This window comes from Macaca fascicularis, chromosome 16, assembly GCF_037993035.2.
Source record: "Macaca fascicularis isolate 582-1 chromosome 16, T2T-MFA8v1.1".
Lineage (NCBI taxonomy): Eukaryota > Metazoa > Chordata > Mammalia > Primates > Cercopithecidae > Macaca > Macaca fascicularis.
The window spans coordinates 3,712,075-3,734,233 of NC_088390.1; the positions used below are offsets into that span (position 1 = coordinate 3,712,075).

At 56.0% G+C, this 22,159-nt stretch overlaps 3 protein-coding genes across 17 annotated transcripts in view; 1 reads left to right on the forward strand and 2 right to left on the reverse strand.

The window, feature by feature from the left end:
- Window positions 1-1,165: 1,165 nt before the first annotated feature.
- On the reverse strand, window positions 1,166-6,216 carry TAX1BP3 (Tax1 binding protein 3). Its single transcript, XM_015437388.4, has 4 exons — window positions 6,124-6,216; window positions 2,926-3,045; window positions 2,455-2,532; window positions 1,166-2,154 (listed from the first exon to the last, which is right to left on the reverse strand). Exons 1-4 carry the CDS (start codon window positions 6,160-6,162, stop codon window positions 2,017-2,019), a joined length of 375 nt encoding a protein of 124 aa, XP_015292874.1. The 5' UTR covers window positions 6,163-6,216; the 3' UTR covers window positions 1,166-2,016.
- Window positions 6,217-6,447: 231 nt separating this feature from the next.
- On the forward strand, window positions 6,448-7,301 carry EMC6 (ER membrane protein complex subunit 6). Of its 3 annotated transcripts, none has more exons than XM_045375623.2 (2): window positions 6,448-6,648; window positions 6,734-7,301. In XM_045375623.2, exon 2 carries the CDS (start codon window positions 6,783-6,785, stop codon window positions 7,113-7,115), a length of 333 nt encoding a protein of 110 aa, XP_045231558.1. In that variant the 5' UTR covers window positions 6,448-6,648; window positions 6,734-6,782; the 3' UTR covers window positions 7,116-7,301. The 3 variants fall into 3 exon arrangements, with proteins under 3 accessions (XP_045231558.1, XP_005582586.1, XP_005582587.1); XM_005582529.4 differs by having other exon boundaries at window positions 6,448-6,623; XM_005582530.4 differs by having other exon boundaries at window positions 6,448-6,535.
- A 2,954-nt stretch (window positions 7,302-10,255) lies between these two features.
- P2RX5 (purinergic receptor P2X 5) overlaps window positions 10,256-22,159 on the reverse strand; it is a 30,647-nt gene continuing 18,743 nt past the window's right edge. For 6 of the 13 annotated variants that reach the window (XM_074018231.1, XM_074018227.1, XM_074018232.1 and 3 more), the window contains 2 exons: window positions 20,462-20,544; window positions 15,532-16,597 (listed from right to left, as the gene is read on the reverse strand). In XM_074018231.1, the coding sequence (XP_073874332.1) occupies window positions 16,537-16,597; window positions 20,462-20,544 (144 nt within the window). In that variant the 3' untranslated portion in view covers window positions 15,532-16,536. The other 7 variants (XM_074018230.1, XM_074018233.1, XM_074018235.1 and 4 more) reach the window with 4 other exon arrangements.

The following is a 22,159-nucleotide window of genomic DNA, read 5'->3' on the forward strand; positions in this document are numbered from 1 at the left end:
GGGACAGGTCACTCTCCCAGGCTCCATGTCTACCATTACCAGGGCACGCCACTCAATCTGGATGTGAGTGGGGGCGGATGAGGTTCTGAAGGGCACACCAGCACTGGGTGTGGGGGCGGGGGGCAGTGGGGGTCTTATTCTCCAGACGCTTCCTCTATGTAGTTGTCACAAACATCAAAGAATGTCAGGTCTCGTTTCTGTAGAGCAGAGACTTTGGCCTGACCAGGTCCACAGACCTGTCTCACTTGTGTCACCCAATCAATGTGTTACTGGGTGCCATACTTTAAAATGAGATATTTCAAATGATTGACTTTTCCGGCCGGGCACGGTGGCTCACGCCCATAATCCCAGCACTTTGGGAGGCCAAGGCAGGCAGGTCACCTGACATCAGGAGTTCAAGATCAGCCTGGCCAACGTTGCAAAACACCATCTCTACTAGTAATACAAAAATTAGCTGGGCATGGTGGCAGGCGCCTGTAATCCCAGCTACTTGATTGGCTGAGGCAGGAGAATCACTTGAACCCGGGAGGCGGAAGTTGCAGTGAGCCCAGATCGCGCCATTGCACTCCAGCCTGGGCAACAAGAACAAAACTCTGTCTCAAAAAAAAAAAAAATTATGGACTTTTCTTTAAAATCTGATTTGGCAGTGCTAGGTAGGTCCAGGAGTGCTAACACCTTGCCCAAGCTGGTACGCAGGTGGTCAGGTGCTCTCTGGCTCACCCCCATCTGGCCAGATCACGGCCCCCAGCAACGTGGGGGGTTGCATCCCTCGCTGTGATACAGGGAGTGCCCTTAGTGTCTTATAGGCAGGGGTCTCTCGCAGGCACCTCTGGGTGTCCCTATGGCCCCTCCCAGGTGGGAGCTGAGGCTAGGTTGCAAAAAGGAAGGTGGGAGCAAGTAGGGGCTTCACAATAACACCCAAGAAAGCACATGCACCCCAGGGTCCCACCGCAGTGCTCCCAGATGCTCCCACAGATGTGGTTCCGGTGAGGCGCAGTGCAGCTGCTACGGCTCCACCAGCCCCGGGCTTTCCAGGCAGGTGGGCCTGGGAGTAGTTAAGCTTTGTCCCAGAACAGTGGGGGATGGAGCCATCGTTAAAACCACAGCTCTGGCCCCAGTATCCCACCCCCGAGACATCCCAGCCCATGCCTCAGCAAAGCCCTTGTGAATTCCAGCACTGTTTATTGAGCACACCACGTTGGGGAGGGGCGGCAGTGGTTTCCACGGTCACCAAAGTAAGGCTTGTGCACTTGCTGAGCTTCCAGATGCGAGTTAGTAAGCTAAATTCAGAAGTAGAATGGGCACCTCCAAAGAGTACGATAAAAACATTTCGTATCAAACGTGATTAAAAAAATACAAAAGTTAAACCCACAGGCAAAGAGGAAAATGACAATCCTGAGAGCTGCCCTGAAATGTGAGCCTCGAACCTCGTCTAAATCCTGTAAGAAGGTAAACCCTGGGGAGGCCAGCACCCCTCGGGAGAGTGGGAGTGAACGGGGAGCCCACCTGGCTTCTGTCTGGGCAAACCTTCATAGAGCCCCTGGCAGGACGTGTGTGCAGTCCCCCGATGGGCAGAGGCACTGCGGGGTGGACACACGAGGGCTGCGGGGCGGTGGCGGAGCCGAACCCGGCGGCCAGGGCAAAGCGGGAAAGGCCCGGCCTCTCCGGCATTTCCCAGCTTTGGTGGCTCCCAAGAGATGGTGGTTCCCACTTGCCCTGCCACAGCTGTGGCCAGGCAGCAAGGTTGGACCTGAGCCTGTGGTCACAGCAGACCGGCTACCACTCAGCTCCAGGCCCTTGTTTCCAATCCTCGGTGTCCAGGGGAGAAAGCTGGTCCCAGAGGCCCCAGGCCAGGGGTGGGAGAAGAGAAGGAAGGCCAGGCCCGGCCTCTGGGACCAGCTGTAGCCCTTCTGAGCTGGGGCCCAGCACTCAGCAGAAGCCAGGTGGGGAGAGAGCGTGGCAGTGGCGTTCCTGTACAGAGGGGAGGCAGGCAGGAGTTGCAGACGGTGGCAGCTGCTAGGACAGCATGGACTGCTGCACGGCCTTCTGCAGTGACTGCCGTGTCACCAGCAGGCGTACCACCTCCTCCGAGCGCTTGGTGAGCCGCTTCCGGGCCTGGTCGTGTGTGACCATGGTCATGTCCCAGCCGTTCACCTGGCCCAGGGAGAGAAGACAGGCCCACCTCAGCTCCCCGCCCTCTGGGATCTGGAAGCAGAGGGCTTTGGAGGCCCGGGTCATTCAAGTAAGCCCCCAGCCTAACATCCCAGGCCAAGCGCTGTGGCTGAGACACACACAGGAGAGAAAGCCAGCGTCCTCTGGGGCAATACCAGCATGGGCTCCCAACTGGCTATGGTGAGTTCCTCCCAGCTGGGAGGCTGCGGCAGGTCCCCAACCCCACGTGCTTCAGACCTGCTGGCCCAAACCTTGTTTTTCCTCCTTTGGGACACGTGTTACCTGCATGATCTTGTCTCCAATCTGCAGCCCAGCGATTTCAGCAGGGCCTCCTTCGGACACCCGTGTGACATAAATACCCTGGAAAGGGGTAGCCCAAGTCAAGCCCTGTGGTCCCTGGACTGGCCCCTTATCCACAGAGCGGAAGCCAGCATAGCACATTGTCAGCCGTCCCTCTGTCCCCGCACTCAGCCTGTCCCAGCACACACGGTCAGTGAGGACTATTCTGAGAGAGCCGGGACAGAGTGTCGCTGCCCCACCGTGCGCTGGCCGTGCTCCCCTGGGCTTTATCTGGACAGCCCTTCCTCACCCCTACCCATCCTTATTCTCACTAGGTCACTTCCAATGCCTGCTTAGAGAACATGGTTTGAGAGATGAGGTCTGCTCCTTCCATGGGGGCCCAGGAAACAGAGACCCACCATCTCAGGCCCCTGTGCCCCATGGAGCGGTCCCAGTACCCCAGAACCCCCTCACCTTGTCCGTCTTGTCTTCAGAAAAGGGATTCTGGGAAGGATCCTGGTCGATTCCACCTCCAATGCTAAAACCCAGGATTAAGTTCTCACCTTGACGCAGCTTGTGAATTTCAACTCTTTGCTGGCAAAGAAAAAAAGCCAGTTGAGGGAAGTGGGTGGTTGGAGAATGAGGCTGGTGTGTGTCCCCAGCAGCAGCCTCGGAGCCATGCCAAGGGGGTGGGGCCCAGGCCCCTGCAGGAATCCAGCTGCTCACAGCCTGGGAGGCTGAGGAGCTGGCACTCAGAAATTGGCCACATTGATCCACCCACACAGCCCTCTGTCCTCAACCTGTCCCCACTTCCCCTATTAGTCTTAGGCACTGGTCTTGGTCAACACGTGGTCAAAGCCCCTGCTGGCCCAAGAGTCCAGGTGCTATGGCTTTTGTGGGTGGGAAGCCCATCTCACAGGAGGCGCTCTGGAAAAACAGAGATCAAACTTGCATAGAAAGGAGAGGAAGGGCTTCCCGGCCAAGCGGACCAGAGCACAGCACAGGCTTCAAGGTGCTGTGGATACGTGTTCGTGAGACTGGAGTGTCCAGTGCAGGACACAGAACTGGGAGGCGAGATGAGGCTGAAAGTGTAAGGCTGGGGCCAGATCCCGTCCTGAAGGGGAGTAGGGGTGTCTCCCTAAGCCCCGGGCCCTGCTCTTGTGCAGAAACAAGAGTGTTCTGAGGCGCTCCCACCATGCTCTGGGGTTATGGTCCCCAACTGTGCCAAGTTCCTTTCAAAGCCCTTGGCAAGCACTGTCCAGTAAGCAGATGCTGGGAGCCAGACCAGATCACTCCCAAGGTCGAGTTTTAACAGGAAGGAGAAAAGAAGCAAAAGATGACAATCCAGACTAGACCTAAAGAAGTTTCCCAAAGCGGGGATTATTTGCATCAGGCTTTGAGGGGGTGATGGGTAGCCTTGATCCTGAACCCACTGGAGTTCTCAGGAATGGAGTAGGGCAGGGCATGGCCAGGTTCGCTGCTAGAATGACCACTCAGGTAATCAGTAGAGGAACGGACATCTCACAAAAGCAGGATGCAGAGGCTAGGGGACATGGAGCTACCTGAAAATGGAGATCTACAGACTTAGGGACCACTCATGGAGGAGAGGAGTCAAGAGGAGCACCCAGCCACCTTGCCTGGCTGAACACGCATCACTCAGATGAGGACCCAGGAGGAGGAGGGACAGGTTGGGTTGGAGTGCCAGGAGCTGCAGGGCAGGTGTCCAGAAGGCAGATGGATCAATGGAGCCAGAGTTCAGAGGAATGGCCTAAATGGATTTAACATTCTCAAAATTCTACATGGGAGAGGGTAGGGACTGGGGAGTGAGCCTGCCCAACCCCATCCCCAATCCAAGACTCAAGGGAGAGGCCAGACCATACACACCATGTTCAAGCACGTTCCTGGTGTTACTAGAATTGGGAGGCATGCACCTGCAATTTTGGGGAAGGCCCTGGGACCAGTTATGGCATGAGGGAGCGGGGCAGGAAGCATGAGACCCACTGCGCCTGGGTCTTCATGCCCCAAACTGAGCTCCTCCAGGCCTGCTTCGCCGGCATAGTCAGAAGATTACAGGCCCTTGGGTTGGGAGACAGGGCTGTCACTGATCTGCTGGGTGAGGTCACGCAGAAGGTGGCTTGCTCTGGCTCCTCACCTGCCCCTGCCCCCACCCCGCTTCTAGCTAAAGAGTAAACTTGGTGCCCTCTCTCTGGGGCAGCTAGGGATCTAAAAAAGCCAGGCTGGGCCGGGCGCGGTGCCTCACACCTGTTATCCCAGCACTTTGGGAGGCTGAGGCAGGTGGATCACCTGAGGTCAGGAGTTCAAGACAAGCCTGGCCAACATGGTGAAACCCCATCTCTACTAAACATACAAAAATTAGGTGGACGTGCTCGTGTACGTCTGTAATCCCAGCTACTTGGGAGGCTGAGGCAGGAGAATCGCTTGAACCCAGGAGGCGGAGGTTGCAGTGAGCCCAGATCACGCCACTGTACTCCAGCCTGGGCGACAGAGCAAGACTGTCTCAAAGAAAAAAAAAAAAAAAGTCAGGCTGGTGCAGGGAGGGTGAAGCTTAGGACAGCTGTCAGCTGGTCCAGCAATGTTTCCTCCTGGCCCAGGCCTGAGCTGGTGCTCTAAGCTCAGCCTCACGTGTCGCCTTTATCAGTGGCTTCTCTGCCTCCACCCACCTGATTGCTGAGCTTCTCCAGCACACCCATCTGAGATAGCACACCCAGTCCCTAAGGCTCCAGGGCGGGGACTTGACCTACTGCCCACCGGGCAGGCATTTCTTCTCGTCCCTCCTCTGAATGCTGTCGGGAGGTAGGCAGGAGACCTGAGTCTATCCTGAGGTCTTCTCTGGCTGAGCACTTCTTTCTGGGACTCCCCACCTCTGTCATAGGGTTGCTCTCCAGGCCCCGTCCCACCGTGACACCGGCGTCTGAGTCTAACAGCCCAGCCTCCCTTCCTCTCTCTGCCTAGTCTAATACCACCCAGCACCTAAAACAAGCCAGAGGGCGGCCAGGGGCCTAGGCTAGCCCCCAGAGGGTCTACTCAGGACTCAGGTGCCAGGAGGGAGGCCTGGACTTTTCTGCCTTAAGGGCTGGAGAACCAAGAAAAGTTCCAAGACGCAACGCTCATCGCAGCTATACGAGCGTCCACCCTGGACCAGGCGGCGAGTGGGTCGGAGGAGCAAGGCTGGACAGGAAGGGAGAAGGGGCTGCCACGGCAGGCTCGGGACAGCTCCACCCCCAGATCTCCCTTCGGGCGGCGGCGCAAGCTGCAGCGGAGGAAGCATTTCCTCATTCCAGAGGCTGCGACTCATGGACGTCGGGATCGGCGCCCGCCCCCCGCAGCTCCCCGGCTGGGGACACGGAGGCCCGGGAAGGGGGCGCTTTCCCAGGCTCCCGCAGCCGGGCCTTTCCCCGTGGCCCTCCCCGCCCCGCGCGCGCAGTCTGGGCTCCGTCCAGGGTCTCGGGAGGCTCTCGGGTCCCGGCCGTCCCTGTTTCGTGGCTGGGGGAACTGCGGCCCGCTCCGGCAAAGCGGGAACCCGAGCCCTTGCCGCCGGTTCGCAGGATCCCCGGGTTCGATGCTCTTGTCAACCAGCTTGGGGTGTCCGTTTCCCGCTCTGCGAGGTGGGGTCAGGCCAAGACTAGGAGGAGCCGGCGCAAGCGCACTCACCACCACGGCGGTGACCGGCTGGCCCGGGATGTAAGACATCTCGACCCCACTCTGGTCGCCCAGCGCCGCTCCGGGAAGCCGGCAGCAGAGTCCCCGCGGCCGCGCCCTCGCTGCTTAACAAAGGCCGCCCCGCTCGGTCCGCCCCCTCATGAATAGTTAACAAACCTCCAGCCAATCACTGGCCGGAGCGCTACTCCGCTTTCGGAAGTCCCGGCGCGTGCGTAGAAAAGCAGGCAGAGGGTGGAGCCTGTCCGGGGCGCCCACGGCGCAGGCGCGGAGGGCGGGGCGGGACCTGGGCGCGTGCGCAGCCCGGGACCTCCCGGCAGCCTTCAGAGCAAGATGGCGCCGCAGGCATCGCTTCCCCTTCCCGTCTGAGGGAACCCTAAGTACTGTGTCCGGCGCCGTGTTCCAGGTAACTGGGCCAGCGTGGCCGGGGAACGCAGACGCGCCACCACCTCCCGGCCGACTCGCACCCTCAATCTCCTCGGCGTTTTTGGAAGGTCCGAGGCCCAGGATTGGTGCCAGGTCTCGGAAGCTCCAGGGGGAGGGGGCGGCGTGAACCCAACTCACCGAGCTTCGGGCGCTGCTTGTAACTTGGTTTTCTCCGCAGCTCCGCGTTGCTCCGCGAGAAAGCGAGAGGCCGAGCCCCGGCGGGTGCGATGGCCGCGGTGGTGGCCAAGCGGGAAGGGCCGCCGTTCATCAGCGAGGCGGCCGTGCGGGGCAACGCCGCCGTCCTGGATTATTGCCGGACCTCGGTGTCAGCGCTGTCGGGGGCCACGGCCGGCATCCTCGGCCTCACCGGCCTCTACGGCTTCATCTTCTACCTGCTCGCCTCCGTCCTGCTCTCCCTGCTCCTCATTCTCAAGGCGGGAAGGAGGTGGAACAAATATTTCAAATCACGGAGACCCCTCTTTACAGGAGGCCTCATCGGGGGCCTCTTCACCTACGTCCTGTTCTGGACGTTCCTCTACGGCATGGTGCACGTCTACTGAAATGGGGGCCCGGGGGACTTTTTTTAAAAACCAGATCGGGAGGACTGTGGCCAGCAATTAACACCGTGTAGACTTCCTTAGTCCTTAAGTGGTTGAATTCGCTGCTTGTTCTGTAACCTTATAAATAATTTATATCTGAAGACGGAGAGCCTGTAATATTCTTCAGATTAAATGAAGCGTGAGACACTTGGTATAGTTCTTTCCTGCCATAAAGCTTAGTCTGCCACTGATGCAAAATCGCCGAGATTTGACTCCTGGAGAGCAGGGACTGGGCCAGAGCCTTGTGTTAAGTCCTTGCGTTTACACATAGGCCATCCAGAAACGGACCCTAAGGGCCTACATAAGGAAATAACTTCTTATTAACATCCTAAGAAGCGGTAACAGTTAATATGTATTAAGAGCTTCCTGGGCCGGCGCGGTGGCTGATGTCTGTAATCCCAGCATTTTGGGAGGCCGAGGTGGGCGGATAACCTGAGGTCAGGAGTTCAAGACCAGCCTGGCCAACATGGCAAAACTCCGTGTCTACTAAAAATACAAATATTAGCCGGGTGTGGTGGCGCGCGCCTGCAATGCCAGGTACTGGGGAGGCCGAGGCAGGAGAATCGTTTGACCCCTAGAGGCAGAGGTTGCAGTGAGCCAAGATCGCGCCACTGCATTCCAGCCTGGGTGATGGAGCGCGACTCAGTCCGTCTCTCACGAAAAAGAAAACAGAGTTCCCTATATGCTGGCATTGTGATCTGTACTTTTTACACCAATCCTCCCATTTAATTTTAGCAATAACCTTACAGGGTAGATGTTATTGTTAGCTCCCTGGTAAGGAACCTGAGGCTCAGAGAGGTTAAATACTTCTGCCAGAGGAGATACAGCTAGGAAGAGACAGAGCCAGGATTCAAACGCAGGTCTCTTAATTTGCTCTTGATAGGCTGGGTGTACCTTTCCCAGGCCAGCGTTCCCTCCCACTAACCACTAACCACTACTTCCAGGTATAAATGGTGTCATTTTAGTTCCATTTCATTTAGTGACAGTATTTTCCATAAGAAAAAGTCAAGATTTTATCTATATATACACACACACACACACACATATACACAGGCACCCGCCACCACGCCCGGCTAATGTTTTGTATTTTTAGTAGAGACGGGGTTTCACCGGGTTAGCCAGGATGGTCTCGATCTCCTGACCTCGTGATCCACCTGCCTCAGCCTCCCGAAGTGCTGAGATTACAGGCGTGAGCCACTGCGCCCGGCCAGTCAAGCTGTATTTTTTAGAATATGTCTAGGGAAGATTAAATATTGTTTGGACATTTAGGCCAGCACAGTGGCTCATGCCTATAATCCCAGCACTTTGGGAGGCTGAGGCGGGCGGATCACCCAAGGTCAGGAGTTCAATACAAGCCTGGCCAACATGGTGAAACCCCATCCCTACTAAAAATAAGATGCAAAAATTAGGCGTGGTGGTGGGCACCTATAATCCCAGCTACTTGGGAGGCTGAGGCAGGAGAATCACTTGAGCCCGGAAGGTGGAGGTTGCAGTGAGCCAAGATCGTGCCACTGCACTTCAGTCTGGGTGACAGCAAGATTCCATCTCAAAAAAAAAATTGTTTGGACATTTAAACTGAATTTTGGGCTGGTTTAGGGTGTAAACACCTCCATGTGTTAATCCCTGATCCTTTCTTGTCAAGAGAGTTATCTTAAAATGCATTTGTGGCCGGGCACCTGTAATCCCAGCCCTTTGGGAGGCTGAGGTGGATGGATCACCTGAGGTGGGGAGTTCGAGACCAACCTGACCAATATGGAGAAACCCCGTCTCTACCAAAAGTACAAAATTAGCCAGGCGTGGTGGCACATGCCGGTAATCCCAGCTACTAGAGAGGCTAAGGCAGGAGAATTGCTTGAACCTGGGAGGCAGAGGTTGCAGTGAGCCGAGATGGCGCCATTGCACTCCAGCCTGGGCAACAAGAGTGAAACTCCATCTCAAAAAAGAAAGAATAAAACGCGTGTGTTTATTTGATATTGCAATAGAATTATAGTAGTTGCCTGAGTGCAGTGGCTCATGCTGTGATACCAGCACTTTGGGAGGCCAAGGCTTGAGCCCAGGAGATCAAGACCAGCCTGGGCAACATAGTGAGAGTCCCATCTCTACAAAAAAAACATGTACTTAGCCAGGTGTGGTGGCATGTGCCTGTAGTCCCAGCTACTCAGGAGGCTGAGGTGGGAGGATCAGGATCACCTGGGCCCAGGAGGTTGAGGCCACAGTAAGCCATAATTTGCCACTACACTCCAACCTGAGCAACAGCGAGACCCTGTCTAAAAAAAGAAATTACGGTAATGAACATGATGGTGCTCATTGGATTTATAGTTAACTGGGGAGACCAGCATCACCTAATTTCACAAATACTTAAATTATGGTAAGTACTGTGAAGAGAGGACACAGCAAACCTAGCCCAAGTTGGGGGATGGAGGTCAAGGAAGTCTTCTTTGAGGAAATGACATTACATCTGAAACCCAAAGGTTGAATAACATGGCCAAGTAAAGTGTGGGGAAGGGGTTACCTTCAGGAAAGCGCATGTTTCCAGGCCATTGGGTAGGAAGGAATGTGACTGTATTTAGAGAGTGAGAGAAGAGGCCACAGGGTAGACCCAGACCAGATCATGGAGGGCAGTAATGGGTACGGGGGCATGTCCCTGTAGGAGGCTGGAATGGGAAGATCAAGATCACTTGAGCCCAGGAGGTTCAGGCTGCAGTGAGCTCCCATTTGCCCTGGCCTTGATCCTCAGAGCAAATGGGGGAAGCCTTTGGAAGTTTTTAGTCTGAAGTGATGTAATCACATTTGGATTTTTTTTTTTTTTTTTTTTTTTTGAGACAGAGTCTTGCTCTGTCGCCCAGGCTGGGGTGCAGTGGCCAGATCTCAGCTCACTGCAAGCTCCGCCTCCCGGGTTTAGACCATTCTCCTGCCTCAGCCTCCCGAGTAGCTGGGACTACAGGCGCCCGCCACCTCGCCCGGCTAGTTTTTTGTATTTTTTAGTAGAGACGGGGTTTCACCGTGTTAGCCAGGATGGTCTCGATCTCCAGACCTCGTGATCCGCCGGTCTCGGCCTCCCAAAGTGCTGGGATTACAGGCGTGAGCCACCGCGCCCGGCCTTTTTCTTTTAATAATCTGTTTTCGTTTGGAAGGGGATCTGAGAGCTTGAATCCAAGACCCCTTTTGACAGATCATAGCCCATGACCAGTCATGGAAATGGATCTGGGACCCAGACCTGTTATATTCCGTTTCAGCTTCAGGACCACATGCACACGACGCCAAGGAGAAGCCGAGGCCGTAGTGTTGCCTCCCTATCCCAGTGAGCCCTTTCTCTGCCCCCCACTGAAGATCCTCAGTGGTTCGCCCACCTCTGTCCTCTCAGAACCTCCTCTGAGTGGGAAGGAAACGTTCATTCCTGGTGTGAGGGAGAAGCAGAGGGAGTCCCCGGCCTGGTGGGAGAGGAGGAAGAAGGAAGAGGGATAAGTGAGCTGATGATGTACTTACCCATTTCCCTATTGTTGGGCAGTAAGTTTGAAATGTTCACTACTATAAAAAATTCTCCAATGAATGTCTGCGTTTCTATTGTCTTGAGAAATTTAGTAAGTTCCTACAGCAGAAGATAAAAATTTGATTCCAAATGATTTCAAGTTGTTAGATTACACTAATTGAATGAAAAGTACCAGTTTTATCAGTGCCTTCCTAGTCTATAATTTTAATAGTTGTTCATTTAAAGCATTTCCATAATTTGAATTTCCTTGCAAGATAATGGGGATATAATATATGGGTTACTAATTATTTCTCGTGTCTGCCTCTTTTGATCTTGCCTTCCTACATTTTCCTTCAAAATACGGGTAAAAGGCCGGGCGCGGTGGCTCACGCCTGGAATCCCAACACTTTGGGAGGATGAGGTGGGCGGATCACCTGAGGTCGGGAGTTCGAGATCAGCCTGACCAACATGGAGAGACCCTGTCTCTATTAAAAATGCAAAATTAGCCGGGCGTGGTTGTACATGCCTCTAATCCCAGCTACTCAGGAAGCTGAGGCAGGAGAATTGCTTGAACCCGGGAGGCAGAGGTTGCAGTGAGCCATTGCACTCCAGCCTTGGCAACAAGAGCAGAACTCCATCTCAAAAAAAAAAAAAAAATATTAGAATACAGGGAAAAATGGGCCAGGCACGGTGGCTATCGCCTGTAATCCCAGCACTTTGGGAGGCCAAGGTGGGTGGATCACAAGGTCAGGAGTTTGAGACCAGCCTGACCAACATGGTGAAACCCCGTCTCTATTAAAAATACAAAAAAAATTAGCCAGGCGTGGTGGCGCACACCTGTAATCCCAGCTACTCAGGAGGCTGAGGCAGAAGAATCGCTTGAGCCTGGGAGGCGGAGGCTGCAGTGAGCCGAGATCGTGCCACTGCACTCCAGCCTGGGTTACAGAGCAAGACTCCGTCTCAAAAAATATATATATATAATATATATATTATATATATTCTACATATTATATATAGTATATATATTATATATATATACACACACTTTATATATAATATATATACACAGGTAAACATGAAGGCATGAGGGGAAGAAAGTCAGGACACATTTGAAATTGATACCGTTTATTGTTTTATCACCAAATAAGAGTGTCGGAGAATACACGTATTGGGCAGGTGCCAGAAAGCGTCTGCCATCCCCCACTCATTCTGTGTACTGGCCTAAGGGCAAACAGCTGGCAGGAAGGTGGTGTCTTTAGGAGAGAGAGTTCTTGGATCCACTGGAGAGGATGCTCTGAGGGAAGTTGCGGCACTTGGAGAGGGGAGTGGGGCGGAACCAAATGGAGCCCTTCTCCAGACATGCGCAATGCCGTTCCAAGTGAGGTAATCTAGGAGCTCTACGGGGCACTGTGGTCCTTAGCTGAGGTGCTCAAGGACTCTGGAAGGAAGTCGTGTTCCCCACTTACAACCCGTTCCCTAGTGCGGGAAGCCAGCCCCGGAGACAGGAAGAACTGACGGCAGGGGGTGGGGCAAAAAGACAGCCATGATGGGTCTGTCCTGATGACCCCAGCATCAGACGTGGAGGTCACTTTGCTCTTTCATGGCTGGTCCCCGTGATGTGACATGGATAGCACCCAGTGTACAAATTTCCCATTGGGCAGCATCATGGCATTCCCAAAGGCCTGGGATCGCTCGGTGCCGGACGGCTGGGTTTAGGATGGGGCCTGAACATAAGCAGAGGCAATTCACGTGCTCCTGGAATATCAGAACAGAAAGGAGCTCCAGAGGCTGGCACTCTCAGCTTCCCAGTGAGGCAACCAGTGCCCAGGGAGAAGGGCTTTCCCAAGTCTGAAAGGAGCTCCAGTTCCTGCTTCACTTCTCCCCATTTAAAAGCCAGTTTCCATCAGATTAATGAGCCTCCCACTCTTGCACCAAGATTATGCAGAAAAACGGTGGGAGCTGGGGGCTGCGCAAAAAGCAAGGAAACTGGAAGAGTGTGACACTGTCTGGAAGCTGTCACGGGATCTCTGGCTTTTCTGAGCATGGGGGCCCTGATGGGCAGTCAGGAGGTCACTGGAAGGCTTGGCCAGCCTTGAAGAAACGACGAGGGTAAGTCCTCTAAGGAAGCAAAGTCTAAAGGGGCAACCCTCACAGCTAAAGACAGTCAACTTGATTAGACAAAAGCCTCGCCAAACCTGGCTCCTGTCTGCCGCCTTCACCCAGCTTCTTCGTTGCTCCTTCCCACGTCAAAGCGTCCCTTCACACCTGCGCTTACCTCACCTGGAATGCTTCCCCGTCACCTAATTAGGCTGCTATAACCTTTCAGATTTCAACCCACAGGTCGCTTCCTTGGGGAGACTTTATCTGGCTACTCCTCGTTGACCTCTCCGACACCCCATTCCGCCTGCAATGACAGGCGTGATCATTTGGTAACGCCCACTAGACTGGATACCCTCGAGGGCAGGGATCATGTCTGTGTTGCTCATCCCTGTCTCAGCAGTGTCTGGTCCAACACCTGACACGTCACGGGGACTCCATAAACATTTCCTGGCTAAAGGAATGACTAACTGTAGGAAGACATTTCTTTTCTTTTTTTTTTTTTTTTGGAGACGGAGTCTTGCTCTGTCGCCCAGGCTGGAGTGCAGTGGCACGATCTTGGCTCACTGCAACCTCCGCCTCCCAGGTTCAAGCCATTCTCCTGCTCAGCCTCCCGAGTAGCTGAGAGTACAGGTGCATGCCGCCACGCCCAGCTAGTTTTTTGTATTTTAGTAGAGACAGGATTTCACCATGTTGCCCAGGCTGTTCTGGAACTCCTGAATTCAGGCAATCCGCCCGCCTCGACCTCCCACAGTGCTAGGATTACAGGCGTGAGCCACGGCACCCGGCTAGGAAGACATTTTCATTGCAATACGAAACAAATAGTACGACTATCCTCAGGTTCTGTGGCTTCTGCCAGCCATTTCAGTCTGGTTAAAATCAGCAGCCATGACCCCTGCCTTTTTTGCTTCCTCCCAAACCTAAAAGTCACCAAGTTATAAAGTGCAAGGCTTTGCTTCAGTGCGGAAGTGACACACCTGAGTGGATCACCTGGATCTTCACTTTTTTTTTGAGACAAGAGTCTCACTCTGTCACCCCAGGCTGGAGTGCAGTGGCGTGATCTCAGCTCACTGCAACCTCTCCCTCCCAGGTTCAGGTGATTCTCCTGCCTCAGCCTCCCAAGTAGCTGGGATTACAGGCACCCGCCACCACGCCCAGCTAATTTTTGTATTTTTGGTAAAGACGGGGCTTCACCATGTTGGCCAGGCTGGCCTCGAACTCCTGACCTCAGGTGATCCACCCGCCTCGGCCTCCCAAAGCCACCGGGCCCAGCCTGGATCTTAACTTTCTTTTTTTTTTTTTTTTTTTTTTTGAGACGGAGTCTCACTCTGCTGCCCAGGCTAGAGTGCAGTGGCCGGATCTCAGCTCACTGCAAGCTCCGCCTCCCGGGTTTACGCCATTCTCCTGCCTCAGCCTCCCGAGTAGCTGGGACTACAGGCGCCCGCCACATCGCCCGGCTAGTTTTTTGTATTTTTTTAGTAGAGACGGGGTTTCACCGTGTTAGCCAGGATGGTCTCGATCTCCCGACCTCGTGATCCGCCCGTCTCGGCCTCCCAAAGTGCTGGGATTACAGGCTTGAGCCACCGCGCCCGGCCCTGGATCTTTACTTTCTAATCAGAGAGCAGTACAGGCTTGTTGCAGGTTCCCTTCCCAGACAACCCAAAGTGAGGAAGTTCCTTGCTCTGGGAGGGTTCCTGTTCTGGAGACCACGTCCCTGGGTCCCAGGAACAGCATCACTGACACCTGCCAGGCCCCTTCTCTCCAAAGCCTCAGTGGAGGGGTGCTCTCACCCCCGCTTTCTGTGTGCAGAGAGAACCCCTCCAAAGAGGGTGCTTCCAGGTAGCCGCCCAGACAGCATTGGGTCTGGTTGAGTCAGGAAAGCGCTGGGGGGCTTTTCTGCCGGGAGACTCGGGCAGTGACGAGGGTTGAGCTCCAGGTTTCTCACTTTGGATTTACAAGGAGACGACTCACAGACAACGGGGCAGGAGAAGAGGCCTAGTCAGCTCCCAAGCCCAACACTGAAACGTACTTCGTGTCCGTTTTTGACGGGGGAGACTCAGTCTTAAGCGCCAGCATCAGGAGAAGTTCAACCTGAGTGAATGTGTAAGAAATCAAGCGAGTTCTCAGCAAAATCAGGGAGCCTCTTGCATTAGTAACACTGGCTGCCTCTGGGGCACGGGGAGGACAGAGGGTTGCTTCTCACCAACTATTCTTTTGCACCTTTTAAACTTTGAATCATATAAGTGTTACCTAGTCAAAATATTTTAACTTAAATCAGCTGAGCATACTGCTACTCTCAGGGTGGGGGAGGAAGCCTCTTGGTCTCTTGGTAGCATGCGTGTAAGTCTGACCTAGAAACTGGCTCCATCCACCAAAGCTGGCCTTTTTTCCCTGAGAACCAGGGCTTCTCAAATGTCACTGTGCACACAAATCACCTTGGAATCTTGTTGAAACGCAGGTTCCGATTTGGGTGCGGGGGGTGCTGGGACCTGCATTTCTAGCAGGCTCCAGTCCCTGGACCCCACTTTAAATAGTAAGGCTTGGCCGGGCGCAGTGGCTCACGCATGTAATCCCAGCACTTTGGGAGGCCAAGTCTGGCGGATCACCTGAGGTTAGGAGTTTGAGACCAGCCTGGCCAACGTGGTGAAACCCCATCTCTACTAACACTACAAAAATTAGCCGGGCGTGGTGGTGGGCACCTGTAATCCCAGCTACTTGGGAGGCTGAAACAGGAGAATTGATTGAACCTGGGAGGCAGAGGTCGCAGTGAGCCGAGATCACAACACTGCACTCCAGCCTGCGCGAGAGAGCGAGACTCTCTCTCAAATAAATAAATAAAAAGCAAGGCTCTACAGTGATGGAGGGAGAGAGCAGCAGGTGGATGTGGCACGGGACAGGTGGGGACGGCGGGAGGGGAATGAGGGCCTCCCTAACTCAGCCCGTTTACACCTGCTGAGTGGCGCCATCCTTGATCTCGTTAGTAGTTCAGACCCAGCCTCCGAGGAGGGCTGGGGAGACGGCAGGAGCTCGTCAGGGCCAAGGCAACTGCCTCTCCCATCTGGGCAAGTCCGTATTCCCCGAGCTTCCCAAGGCTGGCGGAGTCAGGTGGAGCAGAGGCCTCCCTGCCTCCCCTTCCCCATCTTACCTAGACTGCCCCGGAGCTGGCTTCTCCCCCTAAGAGCCAGCTGCCTCCTGACTGCTCCAGTCCTTTCCTGGTTGCCTCCATGGCCACCTTTAAATTTTATCCTTGGGGCAAAGCCCAAATGTCCTCTTGGGTGTTGTCCAAGAGCTTTCTCCGAGCGACCACCGTTCCCGGCAGGGATTTCTGAAACTCTGCTAGAGGCTAGTGGAGGGCCAGCTGCAGTGGTTGAGCCTGGCTGTGACGTCTCTGTTGGCTTTGGAGGAATTACACGCGTGCCCCTCTCCCTGAGGGCAGGTCAGTGTCTCGTTTAAGCACCTCTTGGGCGGGCCCAGCACACAGCATGCGTCAAGTCGTGTTTACCGCACGTATGAATGAGTGAAGGTGCAGCCAGGTTCAGGGACAATCCAAACATTCCACTTCCACTCAGGGCCCTGGCCTGCCCCTTTCCCTGGACTCCAGGGACTCCTCTTCTAGGTCTGAGCCCCTCTGACCATCGGACGGCTCCCCTCCTCACTCAACGAAAAGCTTGCAGCAAGATCCCAAAGTGCAGGAGAGATGGCTGCGCCTGGAGGCCCCTCTCTCATGCAGGCACAGACTCCTCTTCCCAGTTCAGAGCTGCCGGTGGTTCCGGCCCCAATGTCTTCAGCGACGCTGCTGGTAGCCAACAGCCCTGGCTACGTCTCCATTGTCTGCAGCTGCTCCAAATTCGCCTGTGCATTCTGCAAATGGCCAGACCTGTGTGTGGGCAGGAGGGGGCGCACAGGGCAGAGAGGACTGTCGGGAGCCGGTGGGTAGGCCAGCCTCACCAGAGGCAGCACCGCTCCGCTCCGGGCAGCACCGCAGGCAGGCAGAGCATTCAGAGACAGTGCAGTCCGCCAGGGTTCCTGTGGAAGCCCAGCATGCATAGATGCTCAGGCAGAAGCCTCTGGAGTTGCCCCCGCAAGGAGCAGCAGCAATTGCAGTGGCAGCTGGAGCGTGGGCCTGTGAGTCCGGAGCCTCCCACAGCCGCAGCGAGGCTCAGCCAAGACAAGCCAGGCAGTCGGGCTTCCCGCTTGCTCAGAATAGGAGCTCAGGTGAGCGCCCAGAAAGTAAGAGTCAACTCAAGGAGCACAGGAGGGGCTGCCAGGCTCTGGGCCTGCCCCACACGGACCCCTAACCTCCAGCCTCCTTGCCCCACTGCAGCCCCTGCCTCTCTCTCTCCTCACTCTTCTCCAGCCCCATCTATTTCTCTATTTTTTTTTTTTTTTTGAGACGGAGTCGCGCTCTGTCACCCAGGCTGGGATCTCAGCTCACTGCAAGCTCTGCCTCCCGGGTTCACGCCATTCTCCTGCCTCAGCCTCCCGAGTACCTGGGACTACAGGCGCCCACCACCTCGCCCGGCTAGATTTTTGTATTTTTTTAGTAGAGACGGGGTTTCACCGTGTTAGCCAGGATGGTCTCGATCTCCTGACCTCGTGATCCGCCCGTCTCGGCCTCCCAAAGTGCTGGGATTACAGGCTTGAGCCACCGCACGCGGCCCAGCCCAGTCTATTTCTTGCTCCTTCCCTGCCCGGGCCCAGCTCCCAGCTGAACGCTGCCAATTCCTGAACCAGCAAGGAACGAAAGCTGGGCCAGGGGAAAGGCCACCCAGGTCAGTGAGTACCTGGGGTGTGGTTTACAAGAGTCACAGAACCCCAGTCTGACTGAGCAGGAGGTGTCCAGCCCCCAATGGTAGGGGAAAAAAAGGAAAACAAGGTACAGAAAGGGCCAGGCACCTGCTCACTGCACAGGCACTCTGCAAGGCAGACGCAGAGGAGGCCCGAGACAGGCCCCCCACCCAGCCAGACGCCGTCCCCACGCAGGCTGAGCCTCGTCTGCAGAGAAGCCAGCATCCCCAGGAAGCGTGGCCCAAGGACCTCCCTGGCAGCACGGCCAGCACCCTCCCGAGGCCGGGGCAGCCCCAGAATCGCACACAGAAGAGGGGCTGGGGGGTCATCTGAGCACAGAGACGTTTGGCGAAGACGGAGTAACTCAGGAAAACCGCATCCTACAGACACTGCTGGGATTCAAATCCCAGCGCTGCCGTTCACCAGCTGTGTGACTTGAGCAAATTACTGAGACTTTCTGTGCCTCAGTTTCCTCATTTGTAAAATGGGGAAGATCGGTGTCTACCTCATTTAGTTGCTTAAATGACTTAACAAATACAGAGAGTACAGAGGGGTTCTGGGCAGAGAGTGAGTGCTGTGTAACAAGGCACTGTTATCATCTGAGTGCTAGCATGGCACAGCCCACACCCCTGGCCAGCCAGGGACTCGGGAGCTAAGGGGGACCTTGGGGGCTAAAGCACCAGCAGCCTCTCCCACAGCCTCACCCTGCGTCCTCCACCCTGCTTCCTCCCCCTTGTTTCCACCACCCTGCATCCTCCACCCGGCTTCCTCCACCCTGTGTCCTCCACTCTGCTTCCTCCACCCCACTTCTTCCACCCCTCGTCCTCCTCCCTGCGTCCTCCACCCTGCGTCCTCCACCCCACTTCTTCCACCCCACTTCTTCCACCCCTCGTCCTCCACCCCTCGTCCTCCACCCTGCGTCCTCCACCCCGTTTCTTCCACCCTGCGTCCTCCACCCCACTTCTTCCACCCCACTTCTTCCACCCCTCGTCCTCCACCCTGCGTCCTCCACCCTGCTTCCTCCACCCCGTTTCTTCCACCCTGCGTCCTCCTCCCTGCGTCCTCCACCCTGCTTCCTCCACCCGGCTTCCTCTATCCTGCCTCCTCCACCCTGCCTCCTCCACCCTGCTTCCTCCACCCTGCAGGCTGTCACCCTGCATCCTCCACCCTGCGTCCTCCATCCTGCCTCCTCCACCCTTCGTCCTCCACTCCGCTTCCTCCACCCTGCGTCCTCCACCACGCTTCCTCCACCCCGCTTCCTCCACCCCGCTTCCTCCACCCTGCGTCCTCCACTCCGCTTCCTCCACCCTGCGTCCTCCACTCCGCTTCCTCCACCCTGCGTCCTCTATCCTGCCTCCTCCACCCTTCGTCCTCCACCCTGCGTCCTCCACCCCGCTTCCTCCACCCCGCTTCCTCCACCCCGCGTCCTCCACCCCGCGTTCTCCACCCCGCGTCCTCCACCCCGCTTCCTCCACCCCGCTTCCTCCACCCCGCGTCCTCCACCCCGCTTCCTCCACCCCGCTTCCTCCACCCCGCTTCCTCCACCCTGCTTCCTCCACCCTGCATCCTCCTCCCTGCATCCTCCACCCCGCTTCCTCCACCCTGCGTCCTCCACTCCACTTCACCCCGCTTCCTCCACCCTGCGTCCTCCACTCCACTTCACCCCGCTTCCTCCACCCTGCGTCCTCCACTCCACTTCACCCCGCTTCCTCCACCCTGCGTCCTCCACTCCGCTTCCTCCACCCTGCTTCTTCCACCCCTCGTCCTCCTCCCTGTGTCCTCCTCCCTGCGTCCTCCACCCTGCATCCTCCACCCCGCGTTCTCCACCCTGCCTCCTCTACCCTGCTTCCTCCAGCAGCACAGTCAGGACTGTGGTTGGGGTTCAGCCTGTGGCCTGGGTCAGGGCACACCCTATAACCCAGGCCTGGGGTTCAGGCCACAGCTGGAGTGCAGCAAGGTGAATGACACAGGCAGACCTGACACCCACGGTCCCAGGCTGTGGGGGCGCTGAGGGAGCACTAAGGTGTCTGCCCCAACTCCCATTCTGATCCCCGCTTCTCCAGAAAGCCTTCCTCAAAGGCCAAAGCCACAGCCCCTTCCCCTTCCCTTCCACCCACAGTCATCAGTGTTCCCCACCCATGCTGTGCTCTGCCACTCTGAACACACACACCCCACCAAACCCAGGGCCCAGGAAACTCCGGAAACAGCCTCTGCACAGAAGAAAATATCTGCTTTCCAGCCGGGCGCAGTGGCTCATGCCTGTAATCCCAGTACTTTGGGAGGCCGAGGCAGGTGGATCATCTGAAGTTAGGATTCGAGACCAGCCTGACCAACATGGTGAAACCCTGTCTCTACTAAAAATACAAAATTAGCCTGGCGTGGTGGTGCGTGTTTCTAATCCCAGCTACTCAGGAGGCGGAGGCAGGAGAATCGCTTGAACCCGGGAGGCGGCTGTTGCAGTGAGCCGAGATGGTGCCATTGCATTCCAGCCTGGGCGACTGAGTGAAACTTGGTCTCAAAAAAAAAAAAAAAAAAAAAAATACGCTTTCCTTTCCTTTACTACTCCAGCTTCCCTCAGCCCCGGCCCACCAGGATCACCAAGTCCAAGAATCCCAAAACAAAAGTGCTGCAGACACCCATTTGATTCGTAAACCAGCTCTCTCATCTCCCAGATAGAGAAACCAAGGCCCAAGGAGGCCTGGGACTTGTCCGGAGTCAGGCGGAGCCTGTGAACTCCGTCTCCCACCCCGTGGCCCACAGCGCCCTCTCCTCCCACTGCTGCCGAGGCCGAATCCGGTTCTGTAGAGCATGTACTCAGAACACTGCTCCTCCCCGGGCCCTCCAGCCCCTGCCTCCCACCCCGGCCGTCAATATTCACATGAGGGTAAAGGCGCAAAGCCGGGGGGCGCTCCACAGGGCTGCACTTGGACCGCGGCCTGAAAGCAGAACTGACCTTACTTCCTCGTATTTCCTGTCGCGGTAAAACTCTCTCTTTTTGATGAGGTAGATGAGTACCAGGTCGCAGAAGAAAGCTCCCTGCAAAAGAGGGGTGTCTGATTCAGAGTCCTAGACCTCCGAGAGCACTGCTCATTTGGAGCACCTTGTTGTTCGATCCTGCAACAGCCCCTAAGGGAGGCCTCACTGTCCCCATTTAACAGATGAGGAAACTGGGCTCAGGAAGGGGCACCCTTGTCCGAGACCTCAGAGCCGGTCCGTGGTGGAGCTGGACTGGAGCTTCCCCGGATCCCACAGGCCAGGCGCTCCCCGACCCCGCACCACCCGGACCCCGTCCAATCGTTCCTTCAACACGTTTGCTGGGCACCCAGCAGATGCCAGGGCCTGCACCGAGGTACAGGGAGGATCTGGGCAAGAGAGGCTTCCTGGGGACTCTCCCTCTGGTGCTGGAGACAGGTGTGTCGATGACGACCCAGACGGGACTTGACTCAGCCTGGGGAGGGTCCCTATTCAGCCCTTAAGAACTAATACAAGACGCAGAGGCGGAAGGACATTCGAGGGGGGAGGAACAAATGCCACGGGGCCTGTGTGGGAAGAGGGAGAGGCACGTCTGGAGGGGCCTGTGGAGAAGAGGGAGAGGCACGTCTGGAGAGGTGGATGGGGACCAGCCTGCTAGGTTTCTTAGAATGTTTCCGAGGCATTGATCCTCATCCTTTAGGTGAGGCGGAGGCACCACAGCCCGAATTTTGGCATTTAGAAAGATCCCTGTGGTAGTGTGAGATGGGCTAGAAGGGTTCTAACCAGCAAGGACACTACGGTGCTGGTCAAAGAAAGATGACGGGTACCAGGTGTAGTGGCTCACGCCTGTAATCCCAGCACTTTGGGAAGCCAAGGCAGGCGCATCACCTGAGACCAGGAGTTTGAGACCAGCCTGGCCAACATGGTGAAACCCCGTCTCGACTAAAAATACAAAAATTAGCTGGGCGTGGTGGCGGGTGCCTGTAATCCCAACTACTTGGGAGGCTGAGGCAGGAGAATCGCTTGAACTTGGGAGGTGGAGGTTGCAGTGAGCCAAGATTGCACCACTGCACTCCGGCCTGGGCAACAAGAGCGAAACTCCATCTCAAAAAAGACAAAAACAAGCAAACAAACAAACAAAAAGGAAGATGATGAGGTGGATGACCCCAGCTCAGCCCCTCACACCCAAAACGTGCCCTTAGGACCAGAGCGGGTCATGCAATTGCCCCTGTCCTCCAGCAGAGGGTGACTCCACCCACAGCACAGGGCGGGGTTAGGGTCTGAATGACGGGGGAGGGTGAAGGTGGGAAGGGTCAGTGGAGGGACCAGCAAGGAATCCTGGTCCCTGGACCCTGGGTGCTGCACATCCATCCCCCAGATGCCAAAAATGTTGCTTACTAATTCCCAGCTCCCCAGAGACCAACCCCAAACCTAACCTTGACCACTACCTCTTTCTGCACCATTACCTCCAGTTCACAGGTCTGTCCCCAGAGGATGCTCCGACTTAACTCACCAGAAAATGATGACTGGGCTGGGCGCGGTGGCTCATGCCTGTAAGCCCAGCACTGGGAGGCTGAGGTGGGCGGATCACCTGAGGTCAGGAGTTCACCTGAGGTCATGGCCAACATGGTGAAACCCCATCTCTACAAAAATACAAAAATTAGCCAGGCGTGGTGGC

Excerpts from the sequence above, each read along its gene's own strand:
- TAX1BP3 (XM_015437388.4), bottom strand. The coding sequence starts at position 6,162 with ATGTCTTACATCCCGGGCCAGCCGGTCACCGCCGTGGTG. Across the intron at positions 3,046-6,123 it reads AGCCGGTCACCGCCGTGGTG|CAAAGAGTTGAAATTCACAA; the intron begins GTGAGTGCGCTT and ends TTTCTTTGCCAG. Across the intron at positions 2,155-2,454 it reads TTGGAGACAAGATCATGCAG|GTGAACGGCTGGGACATGAC; the intron begins GTAACACGTGTC and ends TCCCTGGGCCAG.
- EMC6 (XM_045375623.2), top strand. The coding sequence starts at position 6,783 with ATGGCCGCGGTGGTGGCCAAGCGGGAAGGGCCGCCGTTCATCAGCGAG.